The 24,361-nt window shown below is 43.8% G+C and overlaps 2 protein-coding genes across 2 annotated transcripts in view; one reads left to right on the plus strand and one right to left on the minus strand.

Annotated features, from left to right (window-relative positions):
• The window catches only part of SRP68 (signal recognition particle 68), a 30,644-nt gene that overhangs the window by 1,947 nt on the left and 4,336 nt on the right, over positions 1–24,361 (plus strand). The window contains exons 2-13 of the mRNA XM_083147958.1: positions 1,400–1,466; positions 2,723–2,836; positions 5,345–5,540; positions 7,175–7,257; positions 7,347–7,456; positions 7,608–7,690; positions 8,513–8,653; positions 16,720–16,818; positions 17,027–17,091; positions 17,512–17,671; positions 18,050–18,144; positions 18,946–19,075. Of these exons, the coding sequence (XP_083004084.1) occupies positions 1,400–1,466; positions 2,723–2,836; positions 5,345–5,540; positions 7,175–7,257; positions 7,347–7,456; positions 7,608–7,690; positions 8,513–8,653; positions 16,720–16,818; positions 17,027–17,091; positions 17,512–17,671; positions 18,050–18,144; positions 18,946–19,075 (1,343 nt within the window). The remainder of the gene's footprint in view (positions 1–1,399; positions 1,467–2,722; positions 2,837–5,344; positions 5,541–7,174; positions 7,258–7,346; positions 7,457–7,607; positions 7,691–8,512; positions 8,654–16,719; positions 16,819–17,026; positions 17,092–17,511; positions 17,672–18,049; positions 18,145–18,945; positions 19,076–24,361) is intronic.
• LOC146008551 (uncharacterized) lies at positions 20,003–21,883 on the minus strand. The gene is made up of 2 exons (XM_083147959.1): positions 21,442–21,883; positions 20,003–20,929 (listed from the first exon to the last, which is right to left on the minus strand). Exons 1-2 carry the CDS (start codon positions 21,860–21,862, stop codon positions 20,508–20,510), a joined length of 843 nt encoding a protein of 280 aa, XP_083004085.1. The 5' UTR covers positions 21,863–21,883; the 3' UTR covers positions 20,003–20,507.

Below are 24,361 nucleotides of genomic sequence, written 5' to 3' on the forward strand. Positions count from 1 at the left end.
CTGGTGTTTCTGGCACACATGTTTGTATCTTGGCACTGAGCTTCAGACCACCAGAGCAGACAGTGACACCCCTGACAGGCATAGGGAACTGCACAATTTTTGACTCGTACAGGGTGCTAGAAACACTAGGGTAATTCAAGACTTCCACTTTGGTTAAATTATTCTTTCAGTGTTCTGCAAGTATGGAATGTGTAAATATCAGTGTGTTATACAACAAATTGTGAACCTAGTATGTATTCATTTTAATGATTGCGTACAAAGTAGACCATATGGAAATGCCTGGTAACTAGACCTTTGCATGCACCTAGTGAATTATATTCATTGCTGCAAACTTACTGTACGTTTTAATATATTTAGAATTTTTTTTTCTATGAACACATGGGGCAATTCTATTACTTATGGGGTTTTACTTCCCACGTTATGCACACAGTTCTAGTCAGTTGCAGTCAGGGACTAGCCCAAAGGGGGCAATTAATTTGGATTTCTGCTTGCACCCTCCTGAGGTATGACAGAAATCTGCATTAACTAGTGATTTTGGGGCACGTCTCTGTTGCCATAGGTACTTAATTTGGGAGCTATATTTTACCATACGGCTATTTGAATCTCATATTTTTAAATAGCAGTATTATGTGCACAGCCTTATTATAAAGCAGTAACCCTCCAGTTTCACAGCAAACATGGCTGCATTCATAACTTTTAGGGCACCTAACACCAGGATAAAATGCATGCCTTTGTCTGGCGTGTCATTAAGATTGTGCAGCTCACCATGATCGATGAAAATATTAAGGCGTGTATTCAATGTTTTTTTGCGAGCTGTCACAGCTTGCAGGGTTAGTATTCAACACACGCCGTTTCCCCCTTGCTAGGTTTTTTTAGCGGAGGGGAAACGGCGTGTGCGGATGCTAAAACAGCGAGGCTCGTGGCTAAATGCAGTGGGCTCCCTACATTAGCCACGGGCCTCGCTATTTGGGGGAATCCTTGCCGTCCTCTGACAGGGAGGATTCCCCCAGAACATACAATAGGGTGAGCAGGGGTTAAACGGCGAGGATCGCTTGTTTTCAGCGACCCTCACCGTTTAACCCCTTTGGCGGCCGCATTGAATACGGCCCTAAGTGTAAATGATCTCTTAAAGGAGTAGGTTTGGCATATCATTTATTGGCCATTCTTTTTCTAATGATTAATGTCGCATTTCTACTTTAAATGATGGATGACGTGCAAAAACATTCTAACAAATAATTATGATCAAATCGTATTCTGATTGTTTGGTACATCAAGGATCTGTAAATTACAGTGAACGGTAATTTATCCTGTTTATATCACTTGTCCTGCAATTACTGTAATACCAATATCCAAGACTAGGCCAGATTATAGCTACTTATTTCTTTAACTCGACATGCAGTACTCCAGATTATTAAGGAATCTCAGCAACAGCATGGCATGCGTCATGGAGACTTCCAGCGATACAGGTAAATACCATTTGTGTGCAACTAAATTGTTTTCCAAAATCATTAGACAGTGACATGTTTGTCTGTCTAGTGTGACTTGTGTGTCTTGAGTCTGCCATCTGCTAGCAGAGAATAAAACTACATCTCCTTCTCACACATGCACGAACACAGAAGGTATCAGACTAGCTTTTTAAGCTTTTGCTGCAAGTGGGCTTAAACATATTTAATATCCTGTACATATGTAACATTGTCTAATTAAAAAATATGTTGACTGTACATATTTTTGTCAGAAGAATGCAAATTATTTGCTTGTTTCCAGTTTGATTGCACTCTGCACTATTTATTGTTCATCGGGTTAATGCAGCCATCCTTATAGTCCTGAGACGGTGCCTGAATTTGATAGTTGTTTTTTAATGAGAGAGAATTTAATTTGAGGCAACAATAATTTGAATTTCAGAGAAATTCTTTTGACATTAGTTAAAGGTTTCTAGAATTCATTCCTAAATGTAAGTTAACTTCAGGGTTTTCAAATCTTTGTCATCTTCTTCTGTTTTTTCTTCATCCATAGAGCCATTATTAAAATACCTGAGCTTATAGTGAGACCTATGCAGAGTTATAGATCACCAAATATTGCATCAGTTATAATAGGATAACACCATTAAGGCTATACTGCAGCACAGACTTCATAGCAGGTGCATGTAGTTCTCTGCTCATTCCTGCACACTCCCGATGCAGTGTCTTCTTCATGCACAACATGCTGCCTGTCGGGGACATGACCAGTAAGGAGTATGACAGCAGAGATTGTGTAACCCACCTCCTGCTGATTTAGGGGGATATTCAATCTCCGTCGAGCATCTCCCGTGGGGGAGATGCTCGACGTGCCCTATTCAATGCTGTCTTCCCCGACATCATTGAACAGGGTTTCCTGCCAGAACGAGCCCGACATCTCTAGCTGTCGGGCTCGTTCTGCCGAGAACAGCCGGGAAGTGACGAGCTGCCGGCTGCAGCTCGTCACTTCCCGGCCGCAACTCGCGGCCACGCCCCCTTCTCGCCCCGCTGCAGGCGGGACATTGAATCCCGCCTGCGTGTTCTCGGTCGAGCTGAACGGGACTGGGTCACGGCAGGCGAGCAAGCTCGCCTGCCGTGACCTGAAGATTGAATATCCCCCTTAGTCTGATTTCAGAATGATGAGTTCACTGTGAAAACTGAAATAATTTCTTAGTAAAGTGACACAAACTGCATCAAGGTTGCTAAAAGTTACGTTGCTGTTTTTCCAGAGGTTACTGTTCACGTCGTTTGAGACGACTAAGGAAAACACTCAGTTTTAAGATGGGGAACAGACACAAATTCTCTGGAAAGAAAGTGACCGTGGAGATACTTTCTGATAACAGGTAAGATATGTGAAACTAGTTATCTGCAGTACAATTTTAAATCTTACATTTGAAAGAGTTTGTTTTTAACTTTCTATACATCCATCTCAGTTAGATTTTGCTTGTTCTTTATTCATGCAGTTTAAGAGGTCCTGAACTAGGGAGTGGTGGGCACAGGTGCACAAATATGGTTTTCCCTGCTTCACACTATGGGCGGTATTCAATGTGAATACCTGCGAGGTGCAGCGAATCCTTTTTTGGATTCGCTGCACATTCGCCACGTTCCGGAGCCGGCGGGCTCCGGTATTCAACGAGTCAGGGGCAGCGAGCCCCTGACTGGCGAATATGAGCTCCTGCGGCGATTGCCGCAGGGAGCCTCAGGACGGTGCCAGGCAGAGAGATGGTAGTCTCTCTGCCTAGCCCAGAGCTTTGTGGGGGGTTAGGTGTGCTCCCCGGGTGCCAGGCAGCACAGGCTGCCCCCCCGGGGGTGCCAGCAGGCAAGCGTATATTCACTACACACGATCAAAATGATCGTGCAGTGAATATATGAATATGTAATGAGCGGCTCCGCTCTGGCGCCACCTGCTGGATGCTGTGTAAAAAATAAATAAAAAAAAATAATATTATTTTTAAAATTAAATATATATTCATGTGCTTACAGCACATGAATAAAAAAAGCATGCCCCTCCTCAGAATAAAATTCCTGATTTTTTTACACCAAATGTAAAAAACAAAACACTTTATTTTAAAAGTTCACATTCCACTTCACCATAAAAAGATAGCGATTGCTACTCGGTGAATCATGGTGAAAAAAACCTAGAAATGTATTCGCCATGTGGTCATTGAATAGGGTGATTCACCGTTTTTGACAGAAATTCGCCAAACAGCACAAATTCGCCATAAAAACCTGGCGAATCAGGCTCATTGAATACCGCCCACTATATATATATATATATATATATATATATATATATATATATATATATATATATATATATATATATATATATATATATATATATATATATATATATATATATATATATATATATATATATATATATATATATATTTAATTAGTAAGTAAATGGACCTGGCTTCTGTTGGGCTGCAGAATCCACTCCGCCTCTCCTGTTATTTTATACTCCACTTCCTCATTTGCAGTTCTCATCATTCCCACCATTGTGCTGAACTGGTACATCACACAGCTAATGAGCACAGTGGGAGCTGGGGTGCCCGCTGTGCACATGCTGCAACCCCAGTTAATTAGGTAGATGTGTGTAATGTTCTAATTTTATTTCAGCGTTTATGTCCTGCTTATATTTTCCCTATTTACAATTGAATAGGACCCAACCACACCATTAAATAAATAGCTTAGCACCATTGGCAGTGATCCTTATAGGGCAGTATTTAATGCCGCCGGTGAGGGGGTTTGTGCAGTGAGGTCAACTCTGGGCTGCACAGCATTTCCAGAGTGAGTGGTGAGAACTCGTGAATGCTCAGAAGAGCTGGCCAGGCAGGCAGAGACAGGCAGTCCATGCCAACTGATGCATTGTCTGATTAAGGGGACATCGCCGGAGGGAGGAGTTTTTGCTCCTCCGGTTCGGTGGACCAGATGTTAATACGTCTTGTCAGTAACCCTTCCTGCTTTACCTCGATAATGAGGCGAAGCATGTAGTGTTTTATAACTGTGTGATAAGCGCTACTATAATTCATCTGCCCCACTGATGGGGTTAAGTGGGTAAATAATATTACCTTCCAGTTTCTATCATTGTGCTCTCTGTTCTAAACTGTTCAACGCTAAAGTGGAAAGTAGTATAGAGGTTGGTGGGTGTTTTTATTTATTTATTTATTTTTTCCCTCTTCTGACTTGACTTTCAAGCATGGGTTGATGTTATATGTGCTCTGTTTGCATTGAGGAGGAAGCAAAGTTCATGGTGGGCGCACTAGCATAGTGACAGATGGTTCTGCCCTAGTTTGGTTGACTTTCTGGTTGCACTTTATGGTGGAGTGAGCAGAATCTGTGTCTATTTGAATAACTCCTGGCACTCCTTTCGGTTAGCACATTAAATTGCCCCCATGGAGAGCTCGCTAAAGCGAGCAAAGCTGGTGCAAGCTGTGCAGCAACACATTACAGTGTGGCTAGTTGGCAATTATCTTATTTTACTTAACACTTTTAGTTACTTTTGTGTGTGTGTGTGTGTGTGTATTAATCACTTTCAATGAATATTTCATGGTAAGTTATTGTGTAAAGGCGCCCATACATGGAACTATAACTTCATGCATTTTGAACTAGATTGCATTGCATCTAGTTTAAAATGCATGGAATGGGTTAAAGCACTGTGCATTTTGAAATAAATGCGATGTAATCTAGTTCGAAATGCACGGGCAGCACATACTTTATGTGCTGTGCAATGGGATGTGATGGTGGAGCGAGCATCGCGTCACACCACCCATAGCTCTGTGTATGGGCACCTTAAGGACCAAGAGCTGCTTGCTTGAGTAGCTTAATTGGTTTTTCATTTGAAGGTACCTATTGCTCATCTTGATGGATGCTGAAAGGGCCTGGAGCTATGCCATGCAACTTAAAATGGAGGCAAACACAGAACCTCGCAAGCGTTTCCATTTGCTTTCTCGCTTGCGGAAGGCTGTGAAGCATGGTGAGGAGCTAGAGCGACTATGTGATAGTGACCGCGTGGATGCCAAGACAAAGTTGGAAGCTCAGGTACATCTATAATTAATGTCTGGGGATCATAAAATTATTGGATAAATATCTAATGGCTCATGAGCCCAACCCCCTACCCTTGTGTTTATTTGAAATAAATAAAAAATCAGGGAAGTGAATTGGTATGGGGGATGTGCTGTAAATTGTAGAATCTGAATCTTTAAGTTGTAATGATTTCCATTTACTACATTGTCTTTGTCTCTTCTTCATGTCAAATCGTTGTCATTACACCCTCAGTATACTGTACAAGAGGCAGCATAGTGATCTCACCACAATTTTTACACCCTAAAATTGCTCTTTCTCTGTGGGCACCCTCTTCATTTCATCTATTCATGCAGACCTCATTGAAGAATTGGTTTTCAGTATAATTCCAGTGCTAAGACGGGAGATAGCAGTGAAATCAGGAAGAATTAAAATCACATACATAGACATGCATAGTTACACAGAATGTGTATCATGGTGAAGTAAACATTGAATAATACAAGTAAAATTTTAATACGGTTTGTGCGCCCCCGATAACAGTCCCTTTTTTCTTCTCTTGCAATACATAATTCAAATACGCAAGGTTGTATCACACTTACATCTAATGATTTTTCACTTCAAAATTTTTATGTACAGTTATGCCAAGCCCTCCTTTTATAGTATGCTTTGATATATCATTTAAGGAGCTTGAATGTGACAGAGACCATGGCTCTTTACATTACGTTATGTAACCATTCAGGACCTGAAGAAGCTTTTGCGAAAGCGTACGCTTGACTACACACCTAATGTGTGAACCCCACTCTCCCTTCCCCCACATACCATTGTACACTTTGATCTGTAATAGGCCGGTGGCGACAATTCGGGTATCCGTTGTACACGTTTCCCGCAGCGCAGTGACACGGTCTTTGGCGCCAGAGCCGTGCGTCCTTCTGCCTTCTCTGACCAGCACGAGCGAGGGAGTGCACACCTCTTACCTAGCTCTGTGGGCAGCATGCAGTCTGTGAAACAAGTGGCTCCAGCAAGTCAGCGGCAGCGCTGATGTGGGATCACACCCGTGTTGAAGTGCTCACCGCTGCTGCAAAGAGAGCCCCAGGATCACTAATAAATTGTTTCAAATGTGTAACAATCCTGGATAACCTAAACGCACTGTGACTGCCAATACTTGATACAGTAACATATTCCCTACCTACTTTGAAAACCCACCGTGCCACACAAAATCAAGCAATCATGAAATAATATAGGGATAGTGTGCAGTGGGGTCCCAATAGGTGTGGTTTCACATCCTTTATAAATCACTATATGTTGTCATGTTTTGTTTGTTTTTATTTTATCTTCGCAACTATTTTAATGAAATAATTAAAAGTCATGTTTTATTAGTATAATTCTTTCTGGTGCACCAACAAGACACCCTTTTCTGTCCCTACAAAGTACATTTACCTTGTGTCTGTGGTAGCACGCCTTCGTATTATTAAATATTAATTGAAAATACTACATAAGGAGGGTCCACCCGTTTAACCTTAACCTGATTTCTGTGCGACTGACACAACTCTCCCCAATCTTCTGGAAAAGGGATATGTTTGCTCCATAGTGAGTGGAGTTGTCAGCGGATCTATGTGGGCAACATGTATAAGAGATTTGCTGTCTCCCCGCAGGCATATAGTGCTTATCTCAGTGGCATGTTGCAGTTTGAGCAGCAGAAGTGGGAAGAGGCTATGAAAGCATTCAACAAGTGCAAGTAAGTTTCTCATGGACATGTATATTTGGCTTGCTTTAGTTAAATCTAACTTCCTACCTTCATTTCATTGATTGCTTTTCTCCTCACAGGACCATCTATGAGAAGCTGGCCAGCGCATTCACTGAGGAGCAGGCTGTTCTGTACAACCAAAGAGTGGATGAAATCTCACCCAACATTCGCTACTGTGCCTACAACATTGGTGAGAAAAGCCAGGGAATGGGAACCTTTCCCTTGTCAGCATGTTACACCATTGTCTTTGGCACCGTATGATGAGCATTTAACAGCAGTAAAATATCTTCAGTTAGCAGGAAGAAATCTGGCCAACTCAATAAATGTACCTTCTCTTCCAGGGGATAAGACTGCTATGAATGAATTAATGCAAATGAGACTTCGTGGTGGAGGCACAGAAGGACTGTTAGCAGAGAAGCTGGAGGTACGTTATGTTAAAAATTCAGTATTCAGTTCTCCTGGCTAGCATTTATGTTTTGAACTCTTTTTGGGCTCTGTGCCCGCAGTGTACCTGTGCAACGTTCAACAGATGCACCTTAGCATATGTAGTTGTTGGGCGTTATCATACTTAACATGGCTATCAACTATATTAGATGTGCACCTATTACCAAATTCAGTGTTCCCTCTAGGTATGTCATTACATCCATTCATACATCTATTTGTATCATATGGGTTACTGTGCTTAGTGTTCCTTCTAGGAACTTCGGCGTGAAGGGGGCGGCCCGGGCCCGCAGACGTAACTATTTTGGCTGGTCCCGGGCCGCCAACTTCACAAAAGGGGTGCTGTCAAGAAAACGGGCTGGCCGGCCACCCCGAAGGCTTTTCACTGCCGGGGAAGAGCCGGGCATTGCTATGTACAGCGGTGCCGGGCTTCCCCGGTCTCGCCTGCAGCGAGGAAGGTAGGCTGTTTTAGCAGGGTGCTGCCAGAGAGGCAGGGCTAAAACAGCCTAGCGGGAACACTATGTACTATTGTAGCTGGCTTTGTTAGTACATCATACAGCTGAAAATATACACTGTCCTGCTTGTCTTATTTGCGATCACATTTCTGGTCTATCAGTCTTTGGGCCACTATAGTACAACTTTATTTCTTTATCGCTTTCAATTTTTTACCTTTCATTTAATTTGAGATATTTCAGCCCTTTGGAAGGGTCAGTCAGTATTGTGAAAAAAGATTGACATTAAATGTCAAATAATCCACATGAGTGATCCTATCTAACGTTTTTATTTGGGTCTATCTCTCTTGCAGACTCTTATCTCTCAGACCAGGGCAAAACAAGCTGCTACCATGAGTGAAGTGGAGTGGCGAGGGCGCACAATTCCTGTCAAAATTGATAAAGTGCGGATATTCCTTCTTGGGTTGTCTGACACAGAAGCTGCAATTGCTCAGGTAAATAGGGAAATGAGTGTCATTTAGATGGTGGTTGTGTATTTTTGTTGCTTTCTACAGTTATATTTTGCCTAGATATTTAGATTCCCCTGTTGCTTGTTAACTTATTGTCACCAGGTATGCACCCTGCTTATATACAAATGTTGCAGCACTAGGGCCAATAAAAATGCACTAGAAACATAAAATCTATCAAATAAAAGAAAAAAAGTTTAACAAGGATAATAGGTTAAATTAACAAGAATAAAAGCATACATATTATTATTCGGGAATAAACTTTATGCAACTGGCTCACACTGAGTTTTTTCATAATGTTCAAATAGAAGTGAGCAAATAGAAACATGAGTCTGGTACGCTATTGGAATCCTCACAGGTAGTCTAAAGGTGGCCATAAACACCTCTGACTTGACTGATGCATCAGTTGGAACGGTTTTCTTTTGAACTCCCCTGTGGGGGCTTTTTCCGACGTGGCACTTGATGTGCCATATTTTACATGTGGTAAAACATATGTGATTTATCGCTTGTGAAAGAATTCCTGAGGAGTTGCCAGCTAAGTTGAAGGGAAATTCTCTGCGATGCATCGCTGTTTCAAAACCGCAATGTGCCGCTGATGGTCCAATGTATCTTATGTGCTGCACATAAGATCTCTAGGATCCGAAGTCAAACACCTCTGATTGGGCTGGTATGTTGGATGTCAAACAATCTCACACGACATATTGGCCGGATCCATTGGAATCTGTCAAAATCAGACCTGTGTATGAGCACCTAAAGAAGGTGTGATAAATAACCGCTGACAAACTTTTGGTTATCCTTTTATTTACACGGCCCTACAAGGGAGTACATAACTATAAATAAAAAAAGGAAAAAGTGATTTGCAGTTTAATACATTTATTTTTTTACAGTTTCTTATATAGCGCAGCATATTCCGTTGCACTTTACAGTTGGAATCAACAGAGACCAGATAATCTGGGTGATTAGACAGACCAAGAGGATGCAGGGCCCTGCTTGCAAGCTCACAATCTATAACATTAGAGGACAAGTACAGGGTACATAAACATAGCTGCATCAGCAGAGGACACTATCAGCAAAGGGTGGTTGAAAACTGCAGTATTTGGTGCCATTGAACATGGTTTAAGTAAGAAGGCAAAGCACATTTGGGAAGGCCCTACTCGTGGGAGCTTACATTCTAAAGGAGAGGGTCAATGGTGGCACTGATGGGGTGAACCGCATGGAAAAGAAGGTTAGAATGAGATTTAGCTTGTTTTGGGGAAATGCTGTAATTTCTGTTGATAAACTGATTAGAATATTTGAGTGCCCTTAACATCTAAAAGAGGAGCTAAAGCTGGCCATACATCTGCAGATCGGGTGTCAGATTGGGCTCGTTGGAACAAAATCCTGGTAATCCTGGTAATGGATGAGAGAAAATGACAGTTGACCATTTGCTTTGAAATGCTGGAAAACTGCCAAAAACTGTCACTCAGATATTACCAGGTTTTTGTGTCAACCAGCCCAATATGACAATCGATCAGTAGATGTATGGCCACCTTAAACTGATAAATTGGCATTGTTTTGTAATAGCCACACAGTAAAGCCCTGTAGACGCTAAGCTCATTTTAGGCCCTCTGAGTGATATCACCCAGTGTGTATGCACCCACTGATGGCCGATGTGCACTCTCTTGGGTCGTTAACATCATGTACAGACGAGGGAATGAGTTGTTAATGAGGGCCATGAGAATGCAACATGGCTCCCTCTGCACTTGCCAATGCTGGCACGCCGCCAGGTCCCTGCTGCTGCTGCTGATATCGGAGGGGGATCATAGTGTGTGTAGGCACTGTAAGTGCTGGGTCTGTGTTAGACTGCAGAGCAAATATCACAGGCCTAATAGGATAAAGTTATTGTAAGTACTCACTAATAGAAGACGGTGGCTACCACTGATGGCCGATGTGCACTCTCTTGGGTCGTTAACATCATGTACAGACGAGGGAATGAGTTGTTAATGAGGGCCATGAGAATGCAACATGGCTCCCTCTGCACTTGCCAATGCTGGCACGCCGCCAGGTCCCTGCTGCTGCTGCTGATATCGGAGGGGGATCATAGTGTGTGTAGGCACTGTAAGTGCTGGGTCTGTGTTAGACTGCAGAGCAAATATCACAGGCCTAATAGGATAAAGTTATTGTAAGTACTCACTAATAGAAGACGGTGGCTACCTGTGGATTCCAACAGTTACCTGACTGTTTCATTTGTTCCCCTCTGCTCATTTTGCTATATATTTGCAAAATATTGATCAGAATTATAACAGTGGATTTATATTGAATGTTATTTACACTACTAATGCAATTTTTTTTTATATAGATTACGTGATTATTTATGTAGCTTTCACATCACATAAAACATTTTGAAACGTTTTGAAAAACTGTAATTTTAAATGGTATTTTAAACGGGTCTAGTGTTCATATTGCAGCAGATTACCATTTAAAAATACAGTTTAAGTACCATTCACATCAAACCTCTGAACACGATTCTACCCACAGCTTATTTCCTGGTTCAGGGAAGGGACACAAGACAAGGGACAGCCTATTATGCTGCTTTCAGACCGCATAACTGGCTTTGACCCTGTATTTGGAAACGTTTCCAAAAACGGGTCTGCCAGATAAAACCCCTTTCACACCGCAGCACTTAAACGGTATTTTACCGTTTAAGTGCCGATTTTTTGACACTGGCAGACCCGTTTTTGGAAACCTTCCAAATACAGGGTCAAAGCCAGTGCAGCCTTCAGCCCCTCCCCTCCGTGCAGCTCCCCCCCCCTCGCGCGTGTCAACCGAGAGCATGTCGACGCCCCCCCCCCCCCCCCCCCCCCCCCCCCCGTGTCGACTTACCCCGTGCCGGTACCTCCGTTGTGGATCCCGGCACTGCAGCTCAGTATGCTCGGAAAGCACTGAGTGTCTTCCAGAAAGGAAACCCTGTTTAAAAAAACTGTCTTTCGTATGGGGGCAGCCATTTTCTGAAAGACACTTTTTTCATAAGTGCTTTCCGAGCATACTGAGCTGCAGTGCCGGGAACCACAACGGAGATACCGGCACGGGGTAAGTCGACACGGGGGGGGGGGGGGCGCCGACACGCGGGGGGGCGTCGACGCGCGGGGGGGGGGGCTCCAGTGCTGTGAATACTTAATGAGCGCTCATTAAGTATTCACTGTGCTGAATTTAGGACCCAGCTCATTGGCTGGGTCCTAAATACCGTTTCAGAACCGATTTTGAGCCTAAAATACCGGTTCTGAAACGGGTAGGACCCTGCATTTTAACCGGTTAGAAAAAACGTTTTTTTCTAACCGGTTAAGTGGTCCTGCACCTTTCAGACCGCACACATTACCGTTTTAAAACGGTAAAAAAACGGCAATATACCGTTTTTAAAGTGCGGTCTGAAAGGGGCATTACAGTGCTCTAACCTTTATTTTTTACTAAATACCATTTCAGTTCCATTCAGACAGCACAAAAAACGGCTCTGAATTGGCTTTAAAACGGGTAGGACTCTGCTTTTTAAACGTGTTGAAATACCAGTTAACTTTAAATGGTATTTCAACTATGACACTTTCACACTGCAGCCTTAAACGTTTTAAAAGGCAAAAAAACGGCAATATACCGTTTTAAAAGTGTGATGTGAAAGCTACATTATATGGTCTCTTTTCCTATTTGTTTATTTACTAAACTTCACCACACATACAGTGACATAGCTTAGAGCAATCATAATGTTGATTGTGATCTACCGGTAGATTATGGCGTATATGCTGAAAGATCATGACCAACTTACCCACCCTTGACTCTACCTCTGACCTCTAATGGCATCTGTGGCCTCTGAAGCTCCTCTCCCAGAATGGGAGGGCATGGGTTGTGCCTTGTCACACATGATGTAGTGCACATGTACCATGTGTTTGTTTTATAATAAATCTAACCAAGAGGTGCTCAACATGCGGACCATCTGCTTCTGTTGAACTACACATCCCAGCATGCCCTGTCAGTCTTGGAATTTCACAATAACAAGTGTAGCAGTGCATGCTGGGATATGTAGGTACACAATAGCTGAGGTTGAGGCTGGTTAGGAATTCCCTTGTTTAAGCTCCAAGCTTTTATAGGGAAAGTCTGTTTGGATGCAATCTGACATTGCCGCTACTGAGGCTTACATTAATAGAATGCGTTACAAGGAGTCCTCAGGCAATGGTATGGGTTCATACCATCTCTGCCATCCACAGTTCCAGTGGACAGTTGGGAAGGTGTCCAGCCTAAGGGGGGTATTCAATCTTCGGGTCACGGCAGACAAGCTTGCTCGCCCGCCGTGACCCAGTCCCGTTCTCGGTCAGCTCGACCGAGAACATGCAGGCTGGATTCAATGTTCCGCCTGCAGCGGGACGAGAAGGGGGCGTGGCCGCGAGTTGCGGCCGGGAAGTGATGAGATGCAGCCGGCAGCTCGTCACTTCCCGGCTGTTCTCGGCAGAACGAGCCCGGCAGCTAGAGATGTCGGGCTCGTTCTGCCGGGAAACCCTGTTCAATGCTGTCGGGGAAGACAGCATTGAATAGGGCCCGTCGAGCATCTCCCCCACTGGGAGGTTTGAGCTAAACCAGGAGGGTTTTCAAATGGTTTTGAATTGGTTGTGGTTGTCAGACATTGATTTTGTGGCCTCCTGGTTGATCGTATCTTGGTCCTTTTCACTTTGGATACCTGGTTCCTCCAGTTTTACAGAAAGGTGTCCCAGTGATTTCTTGTGGTTTCAGACTTGCCTTGTCTGCTGTGGTACGCTCTGTATCATGCAGCACTGGCCAAGGTTCCTTACTGCCTTACTCTTCTGCAAAACGAGCAGCATCAAGGTCTGTTTACACCCAGATTTGTCTAGTATAGCTTTGACAGTGTGGTTCTTGTTTCCCAGATCCTGAAGGCTCAAGGCAGTCACTTCCTGAATCCCTTGTTTTACCTGGAAGACTTACATTTTTATGGTATAAACTTCGCTGTCAACCAGTGGCTTCCTTTAGACTACTGTTCCTATCAGGACACTTTGAAGGCCTTTGTCTTTCCTCTCTCATGAGTCAGGGTTTTGCATATTCAGCCTCCATACATGCACCCTTTTCCTGCAGAAAACCGGTGGAAGATTCTCCTAAATTGGATGGGATGCTCAGCATCCCTTTGTCTGTTTTATTGTTCTTTCTAACCGCACTCATTAATCCAGGCATGTCCAAACTATGGCCCTCCAGCTGTTATAAAACTACAAGTCCCATCATGCCTTGCCACAGTTTTACTATTATTGCATGCTAGGATGTGTAGTTTCACAACAGCTGGAGGGCCATAGTTTGGACCTGCCTGCATTTATCTGTACAATGGTGGCTGGTTTCTGATCATCTCCTCATTGTCCAGCCTTAGTCATTTCAGTTTGGGTCATTGTGAACATGGATGTGGGTCTCCTAGGATGGTGTATTGTTACATATATTTGGCTACAGGGCCTTTGGTGACCGTCCAAGTTGGCTCTGCTGATCAATGTGCCGGAGCCATTGTTCTGGCTCTCTTTAAACCTCAGTCCTTCCTGCTGACTAATTTTGTAATCTGTCCGACACAGAGGTGGCATATGTAAATCAAGGAGGCACAAAGAGCACGGCAGTATGTGGCCTGTATGCTTTCCTGGACAGAGATCTTTGTTCTAGCATTATCTGCAGTGTTGATTGTGGAAGTGAAAATTGGGAAGTGGACTTCCTCAGCAGAACAGTTTTACTCAAGGTCGGGGTTTCTCAATGTTCTTGCAATAGTTTGGATCTCTTGGCTTCTTGGCACAACTTCAAGGTTCCACAGTTTTGTGTGAGATCAATGGACCCATTGGCTTTGCAGTGAATGCAAAGCCAATGGGTCCCTAATGTTGCCTCAGGTACTAAAACTCATCAAGGATCAACAAGTAATGGTAGTCTTATTTGCCTTAAAACTGGCCACTCTGGTCCTACCACTATGACCTTCTCAAAATGTCAGCAGGACTAGGGTGACATCCTCCACTTCATCCAGGCCTGCTACAGCAAGGACCTTCCTCAGTTGGCTTTTTCCAGCTCCATTTTGAGGCTGAGCTTTTCAGTCTTTGGTTTTGTTCAAACCTCCCCCTTCTCAGTAGTCCAAACTATACTACAAGCCTGGAAGCAGATTTCGTCGCACAAAACTTTACATCTAGTGGTGTGGCTAGAGAATTGTGCATTCATTTTAAGTTCCCTTTCATTTCTTGACCATCCTTCTGGGGGTTTGGAAGCCGGTTTAAAGTTTTGATCTCTAAAAGTACAAATGTCCCTTTTTGGCTCTCACTGGCTTCCTGGACACAGCCACATTTTACAATGATAATGTTCATCTAACCATGGATCGCAAGTTAATAATTTCTCAAGCAGAAATATCAAATTGAGTGGTGCGATTTTTTTTGTCATGAGTGTAGATATAATGTTCTCTCAAGTGCTTTATACACTCTGGTTATTTTTTGATTGTGTTTTAGAAGTACCTTGTTCAGTGTTCCCTCTAAGCTGTGCGCATGTGCGCGCGCACACAACTCGACAAGCGTGCGCACAGACATTAAAACAGAGCGCACAAAGCAGCATCGGTCCCTTTTTGCAGTTGTGGACTCAATTAATGTGTGTTTCACCCATTAACTACATTGTTTGCTGTGTTTTGAATGTTTAAATGTTTAATATCATTTTGAAGTAATGTTAACACAAATGCTAATGTCATTTTCCAGTTATATATAAGTGACGCACAAAATTTTTTATTTCCTTCCAAAGTTGCACAGCCAAAATCTTTTGCCGCACACAGCCTTCGTAAAATTAGAGGGAACATTGACCTTGTTCAGTCTGGTATAGTCATGGAAGGTGTGGAGTGGGGCTTAATTTCAGCTTTTTATTTTATTGGAGCCACTGACCATTGACATTAAGGTGATGCATCATTGAATGTGCTAGGAATCGAGTTATTATATGCAGGTTTCATATGGCGTTCACAAATAAAAAAGAAAAAATACTGGTCTCAGTTACGCTTTTTAATTAAGTGTGAATATATGTATAAAAATATATAAACACACATGTTTATGTATATCATGTTCACATTTTGGTGATGGCACATTAGCCCCACGCCCCTCCAAGTCCTTTTGACTAGTTGTGGTTCTGCCTTCCTTAAAGTGAGAAGAGCTAGCTTGCCCAAATGAATGAAGTGCTCAAATTAGACTACAATTCTGTGGGTGTTTTCTAGTTGTATACTGCCTGTGTAAATTGGCAATACACTGTACCATAGTTACTACTGTACCATAATTTTCCTAAAGCCCCGTATGCACTAGACAAGATTTTAAAGTATCAGTCAGAAAGGGCCTTCCGAGGTGTGTATACTCAATGTCCATGATTTGTGACAATTTTTTCACTTTCTGCATTGACCGCTTTTATATAATTATTAGTTTGTGGTACATGGTCATTTTTAACATTGTTTTTTTTTTTTTGACTGTTCAACAAACAGGAAATCCGTACCTTTTTTTTTTTTTTTACTGAAGGGTTATCTACAGTTGGTCTTATGGTGCCCATACACTAGGGCGATTGGATCTTATGGTGCTCAAATTGATTTTTTTTTTTTCCAGCACCCAATGTTGCATGCCATGTCGGATGCTGGAAAAGGACTGGCGGCAGTGTAGCGCAGCACTGTGCAGGAGGGCACTAACCCCTGTAGCTCACTCACCCTCCTGCTCTGTACTACTAACACCCGCCGCCAGCGCTCCTGCCGCCAATCCCATGCAGTTAAATACCACATGTGATCGATCATGCAGTTCGATAGATATTATGTGCGGCACATAATATCGACCGGCGGGCACGCGCATCGCGTTGGGTGACCCATTCGATGTGCATACAATCCTTCGATTTATCGCACAGATGCAGACGAAATCTAAGGATTGTATGCAATATCGCCCTAGTGTGTGGGCACTTTTAGTGGTAGCCTGGGCTGACCGAATATTCCACAGTATGCTTGTTCCAAGTAGGTTGCTGTTTTCTATTCAGCTTCAGAATCTATTTCTCTATACCTTTTTTAGGCTGAAGATGAGGAGGCCAAAGAACGATTGTTTGAGTCTGTGCTGAGTGAATGCAGAGATGCTATCCAGGGAGTACGGGAGGAACTAAAATCGGAACAGGTATCCTGTGTTCTTTCCCATTTCTCTAACCGTCAGGAGCAAAACTTTCATCTGCCTTTTCCTTGTGGTGACAGTAATGTATTTATTTTCATTGTCAGAAAGATGTAACGGTCATGTGCAGCTATGAAACTCCTATTTTAAAGCATATATGCCCAATCTATGAATTCTACTAAGTCTCTCTTTTTTTTTATATTTCTTCGGTCTACAGAGACAGAGGGATGCTGTCCTGGATGGTGACATTGGGAAAGTATCCAACTTACAGTATTTGCACAGGTATCCGATTTGGTGGAAAAATAATCATCCCTGCACATGCATGATTCTTCTGCATGTTACCCACAGATATTAGACTGCTTTATTTGTACAATGCAATTTACAGTAGATTTCAGTTTGCACACACCCCACCCAAATCTAAATCTCTCTGCACATTATACATCTGCCCCACCTGCCAAGCAGCATGGTTTTGCCCAGGTGCTTGCTATTTTGCATTGTTTGCAAATCTGAATCAGGCCCATTGTCTGCTAGTTCTCACTCTCCTTTGAGTAGATACAGCAATGCTGGCTCTCTGTAGCAAAAACACCTGAACTCTTGGACTATTATGCCTAATATAATGGCAAGTGTTTAGAATGACTTGCTCTAATTGTACCAGATATGGTTTCCGTACTTCAGCCTATTTTTCTTGCCTTCTCTTTGTAGTTACCTGTCTTACATCAAGCTTTCCACCGCTATCCAACGTAATGAAAGCATGGCTAGTGCTCTGCAGAAGGCCCTGCTCCGTCAGCCACAACCGGAAGAGGATGGCAAGAGGAGCCCGCGGCCTCAAGACCTGATCAGACTTTACGATATCATCTTACAGGTGAGAATGGTGCTTGCAGTGATTACCAGTACAGGATACATTTACTAAGATGGGAGTTCTATTGAAGATGACATGTTGCCCATAGCAACCAATCAGATTCTGCTACTTGTTTATTTAGCAACTTCTTGAAAGTATTAGAATCTGGTTGCTATGTGCAACGTCCCATCTTAGTAAATTTAACCCCCAATTGTTTTATCTACTATCAAGGTCTTCAAATATACTAATACAAAATGGTGCATTTTAACATAAAGCCTCAAATTTGTTGACTTCAGTGACTCAGGATAGCTTTTATATTTGGTCTGTGGGCTGTTGTCTGACTCCTCTAAATTACACATAAGGTTGAAATATGTGGACCACTCTCCATTGTTTTCATTGCAGAATCTGGCAGAACTGACACAACTGCCTGGCTTAGAGGAAGACCAAGGCTTCCAGAAGGAAACTGTTCTGAAGACTTTAGTATACAAAGCATACAGGTAACATCATTTCCATGGAATGAATATCTTCGTAATTCAAATTCTTAGTCACAATCAATTACATTTTAAGGGTAGTGATGCACCAACCTTTTGCAGTACATCTTGCCACACCTAACCTCAATACTAATCACATATGTACCAACATATGCGTTTAGTTTTGTAACTGTTGCCTTCCCAATAAGAGCCGCCGGTTCCTGGACTTAATTGTTATGAACCCGGAATCTGCTGCACATGCACAAAACAAAGCGGAGGCTGCTGGGAGCGATCTAATTGGAGTACCCTGGCAGCGGGTTTGATATGAAATCCCAGCTGTCGGTATCCCGGTGTTCAAAATCCCGACGCCGAAAGGAACGTGGATCGCCCCCCCCCCCCCTTGCAGGCTCGCTGCGCTTGCCACGCAGCAGGCCGGGTGCCTCACTATGCTCGTCACACTTATTTATTCTCCCTCTATGGGTGTCATGGACACCCACAGCGGGAGAAAGTGTCGGTATTCCGGCGTCGGGATTTTGAACACCAGGATTCCGACCGCCGGGATTATAACTGCATCCGCTGGCAGCACATATGTGGAAGCTTGTGTTACCATCCACACTGAAGCCCTGGCATCCAGGGCGTACTACATACACAATGCTGGAAACCTCAAAATATGTTGTTGTTCTTTTGCATTTTCTCGTTAGTACAAACTACCCACAGTACCTTATTTCTTAAGGAACAGTTTCTTCCATGTTCATCGCTTTTATTATATAGCTATATCACACATAATACCACACATGTTAATAATTCTCACTGTTTTCTGTCATGCAGGTGCTTTTTCATTGCTCAGTCATATGTGCTGGTGAAGAAGTGGAGTGAGGCCCTGGTGCTCTATGACAGAGTGCTGAAATATGCCAAGGAGGTTCAAGCTAAGGCTGGCGCCATTAAGGGCTATCTCAAGGTGATCCTTTCATCCTGGTCATTCCCATCTATTTAGTGGCTTCTGTCATCCTATTACAAACGAGGCTCTAAAATGGGCCTGCACCCAAAGATTAAAAGGACAATCCAGCATGTCAGCCCTTTTTGCCAGCTTTGTGTGTTTTCTTCTTGCTAGTCAGTAAATTGATACCCCTTTTCCACTTGCAGTCCCGGATCAGACCCGGGAATGTGTACCCGGATGCTTCCCGGGACACTACCCGGGAATGTACCCTTTCACACTGCATTCAGACCCGGGATCGACCCGGGACAGCCCCATTCACACTGATCCCAGGAAATCACTGCAAATACCATATGAAATGGTCATTTTAACTAAAAAAAAAGTGATGACAAGGGTGTTTAAAATTATAATTTTTTTATTTGGTTTAGCACCTTTGGATTGTAGGTGCAATTTTTATTTGCCTTTCATTTTGCCTTTGTATAGACACAACAATAAAACAATAAAACAATAAAGAAACCCTCCTCCACCCGTACCACCCCCATCCCAACCGCCCCCGTCCCAATCCCCCCATACCAACCCCCCGTCCAAACCGCCCCCATACCAACCTCCCTCGTCCCAACCCCCCCATCCCAAACAAGAATTGCTTGAAGTTTAGCATTTCAAGCTAACCGAATGCACAACCAGTTGTGCATTAACACTTTAGTCAGGCATGTCTGACGTTGGCCCTCCAGGTGTTTTGAGGCCGCACATCCCAGTATGCTTTGCGATAGTTTTTGCATTCTCTAATAGCAACACTGTGGCGGAGCATGCTGGGATGTGTGGTTTCGGAGCGTCTGGAGGGCCAACGTTGGACATGCCTGCTTTAAGTGCAAAACAATGAACTACAGGTACATAAACGCATGCCCTCCAACATGGCCCATTCCATTAGGTACAAAATGCTCTGTTTCTGGACTTTCCTGCCAGTGGCAGTTGCAGAGTTGGAGCTGCAGCACAATCCAATGTTCAAAAAGGGGAGCCACACCTAATGCCACTCAAAACATCACTGTCCTGGACTCACTGACAGTTGATGTGACCCCCCTCTTTGAATTGTGGACTATGCTGGAGTCCAACCTCTGTAACTGCCACTGGCAGGGAAGTCCAGGAGCAGAACATTTTGTACCTAATGGAGTGGGTCATGTTGGAGGGTATGTAAACACTGAGGTAAACTAGTGCCGAGGCACTTTAAGTGCAACACAAAATGTACTAGTAGTGCATAAACACTGAGGTAAACTAGTGCCGAGGCACTTTAAGTGCAACACAAAATGTACTAGTAGTGCATAAAAAACGAGGTAAACTAGTGCCGAGGCACTTTAAGTGCAAAACAATGAACTACAGGTACATAAACACTGAGGTCAACTAGTGCCGAGGCACTTTAAGTGCAAAACAAACAAAAAAAATTAAGTATGTGCCTATAGCTTTAAGACAAATTGCGAAAAACTGAAAACTCTGAGGTTTGCTCATTTGCAGCATTGCTTGAACCAAAGTATGGTCCATGATTATATGTGGAATAACCCGGTTCAGGGTATTGTGAGCTGTGGTGTTGGTTAGGAGCTTTTGGATTATTGAACAAACGTTCCATGAACGCCATGTTCATTTGCTGCAATTCCCTATGACGCTCAAGAGCCTCTCTATTCATGCGTTCCTGCATTGACAGGATTTTAGAAAGAAATGAGTCCTGCATTTCACGCTCGGCCTCTAAAAATTTGTCGATCCTTGCATTCTCCTGTGTGGACATAGCATTGTCCATTTCTCGGAGTTCTTCAACAAGGGCACTTGTCATGGCTCTAGCTGCTTGCCCCGCTTTGTTCATTTTCTTCGTTCTAGGTGGAACGTTGTAAACTGTAAAGATAAGATATAAATTGAAAATGACCATACATAAAAATAGCAGCTTTGGCAAACTATTTAATCAGTGGCGTAACTAGAAACATGTGGGCCCCATAGCAAAAGTTTATAAGGGCCCCTATTTCTCACCTAATGCTAAAAAATGCATAAAGCATATAATAATTGGACAGGCAAAATGGGCCCCTCTCAGCTCTGGGCCCCATAGCAGCTGCACCCCCTGCACCCATGGTAGTTACGCCCTTGTACACACTGCGACATCACTGCAGGTTATACTTTGATAACTGTATATTATGTCACCCCCCCCCCCCTTCCCACAGCCTACAAGTCCCATCATGCCTTGCCACAGTTTTGCTATTAGGCAATGCTTAAACTGTGCCAAGGCATACTGGGATATGTAGTTCCACAACTGCTGGAGGACCACTATGCTGTGCATAACCCTATGCTCCACCTCCACCACACCCCCAACCTAACCCTATAGTGTGCTATGTGTCTTTAAAAAATAAACTTACTGTTTCTCTGCAAAGTTGGGGAGACGGCACTTTGTGGAAACCCACTGTCAGTGGTCGCAGCTTCCACGACCTCTTCAACGGCGACGGATATGCTGCCATCAGGGCTGGGCAGGTGGGTGGATGTTTCATGCTCACTACAATCAGGTGTGTCCTCAATTAGCAGGGGTGATGAGTGGCAGACTTCACTTGTCTGTGTATCTTCAGGGCCTTGGCTGCTTTCTGCAGCAATGTACTGTGAACTTGAAGACAGACTCACAGGATTGCAGAGAGCTGTGTGCCCGAAGACGGTTGCGCAGATGTCATAATATTCCCACTCGATGCGGCCAGCCCCACTCTTTTTACGGTTGTTGTCATGCACCTTCATGAACTTCTTTCTCAGGGTCTTCAGTTTATTGACAACTTGCTGTTGTGACCGGATCATGCCTCTGGCTTCAAGCAGCTTTGATATTTTTTTATAAACCACGGCATCTTTGACTGTGCCAGTAATTTGGCGTTTTATCTCCTCCTCGCCCCTTATGCTCAGGAGCTCTCTCACTTCCTGGTCCGTCCAGTTTGCCATGATGCCCGTCTGCTCCGATCTGCACATGTCCAGGGCTTCTCTTCCGCTTTCCAGTGCGATTTCAGATGACATCAGCATTGTGAGCCCAAACAAAGCTCCAATCAGCAGCTTTTTTAAAGTCCCGTGTACCCGATCCCGGGTACGGGACCATTCACACTGGCCGCATCCCGTGTCGATTCCGGATCCTACCCAGGTCAGGACCTGGGTAGAGATCCCGGAATGCTGAACACGGGATATTCGCCCAAGACCCTTTCACACTGCACTAAATCCCGGGTTGATGCGCGTTCATGTGCAAAAACCCGGGATATTTTTGCAAGTGGAAAAGGGGTATAATATTTTCACGTATTTAATTCTCCATATCTCTGCTAGATTAGACAGCTATGGTTTTTGAACCTTCATATATTTTTTTTTTATGTAGGCATATACTAGATTTCATAATTGCTACACTGATTGCTTTTTTTTCTGCGTCCACTAGGGGGTCACAGTGATACTGGTTGTCGACTGGAGAGGTCAGAGTCTGAGCACCTAATAGGTTTTTTTTTTTTTTCACAGCAGCCCAAAATTCACCTCTCCCTTTATATAATGCCACCGACTCCAGTTTGTATGATTTCATGCAGGAGCAGCGGCACATTTTTCTTTTCTGGGGGTGGTCTCTTGGCTGCTTTAGGGGATTCCTTTTTATTTTCTTCTGTAGTTTTTTTTTATTTTTATTCCTGTTGAAGGAGATGTGAGTACGTAGAACAGTCCCAACATACAGTGCTGGTTTCAGAAGCACTGGTGACTGGGTCGGTGGATACTGGCACAGGCTGCGCACGCCGCTCCTGGAACACCCATAATTAAGTCAGCCTACCTAAGTTGCATAGGGCTGAGAATTTTTTACTATCTGGATGACCACTTAGTCCTGGCCCAGTCGCTGCATCTTTTGACAAGCCATCTTCAGCTCACTGTGAAGTCTCAGTCACATGGATGAACGATCAATTGGCACTAATCCTTAACTCTTCCTGAAGGTCAAAATTCTGTCCCTACAGTCCTGGACTCGGTCTCTGCAAGGTGTCCATCCATGCTTGCATGTGGAAACCGGGCACTCTGGTCTCCACGTTCAATATGATGGAGTAGGGCTACATAGAGATGACTGGCGTTAAATAGACTCTGGCATCCTGAAGGAGGGAATGCTGACGGGTGAGGCAAGTCTATTACATTCCCCCTAACACTCTATTTCAGCAGCCCGAACCTAACCCTCCTCGCTAGTGCCTAACCCTTCACCTTCAGCCTTAACCCATAGTCCCTTGATTAGTGCCTAAATCCCGCCCCATCCCTGGCTTTACTTTTACCTGCCCTACATACTCTCCGATTGAGATGCCAGCTGTCGGTATTCCGGCATCTTGATCCTTTCCTTTTAAGGTTCCAGCGCCGGTTTTCTGATGGCAGTCGGGATGCAGGAATCTGTATACTGCACGCCGGCATCCTGACTGCATCCCAGTGGAGTGTGCCCAGTTCAGCTATCATTGTCCTACAACTGGAGGTTTTTGCCCAGCAGAACAAATCGCATGTGTATCTCTCCTGATAGAGGTTTGTCACTTCCTCTTGTGATGGCTCAAATAATCCCACCTTGCAAGGGCTTTCCAATTTTGATTCAAGATCAATGAACTCTGAGTGGTATAGGTTGCTTTTCAGGGCCCAGAGTCTCCTGCAAGGGTGTCCAGTCAGGGTGCAGTTGGATGATGTTGGCCGCTCTTGCCTATGTAAATCGCCAGGGTGGCAATCACCATCAAGGCATAAATTTAGATTTTCAGAGCCTCCAGGATGTGCATTCAGGTTCATCGCCTTTACATCCAAACGTCTTTAGGGTACAGCTCAACTGCTGGGGTCTTCCAGGCATGGACCTAATGTAGACTCAGCACAACCATAAGCTGCTGAGGTACTGTTCCCTCACCAGGAATGTTCCTAGTGGATGCACTAATGGTACCATGGAGACTTCCACTGCTTTACTTCTGAACTCTTTATTTCTAGTGGGTGCTTAGCAAGTTCAAGATAATGAGTGGCTCAAAGATTCTGGTGATCCCAGATTGACTGCCGTGGGTGTGGTACACTGATTTTCATAGTCTCTCATCGATGCTCTTCTGCTTCTCACTCTGTGCCTGGATCTTCTGTTTCAGGGCCTTCCATCCAGACCTGCCATTGCTTGCTTAGATAGGGTGGTTCTTGAGACATCTGTCCTGAGAGTGAAGGTATTCTCAGAGTGTCATTCGTACCATGCTTCAGGCCCAGAAGCCTTCATCTGTTTATTACGGAGTTTGGCAAACCTTTTTGAGTGGTTTTGCTTAGTTGTTTCAACTGCAGGTCTCGCTGCCTTTTACAGGT

The sequence above is a fragment of the Crinia signifera genome, chromosome 6 (assembly GCF_055691185.1).
Source record: "Crinia signifera chromosome 6, ASM5569118v1, whole genome shotgun sequence".
NCBI classification, from domain to species: domain Eukaryota; kingdom Metazoa; phylum Chordata; class Amphibia; order Anura; family Myobatrachidae; genus Crinia; species Crinia signifera.

Excerpts from the sequence above, each read along its gene's own strand:
- LOC146008551 (XM_083147959.1), bottom strand. The coding sequence starts at position 21,862 with ATGATCCGGTCACAACAGCAAGTTGTCAATAAACTGAAGACCCTGAGA. Across the intron at positions 20,930-21,441 it reads CCCAACTTTGCAGAGAAACA|TTTACAACGTTCCACCTAGA; the intron begins GTAAGTTTATTT and ends TTATCTTTACAG.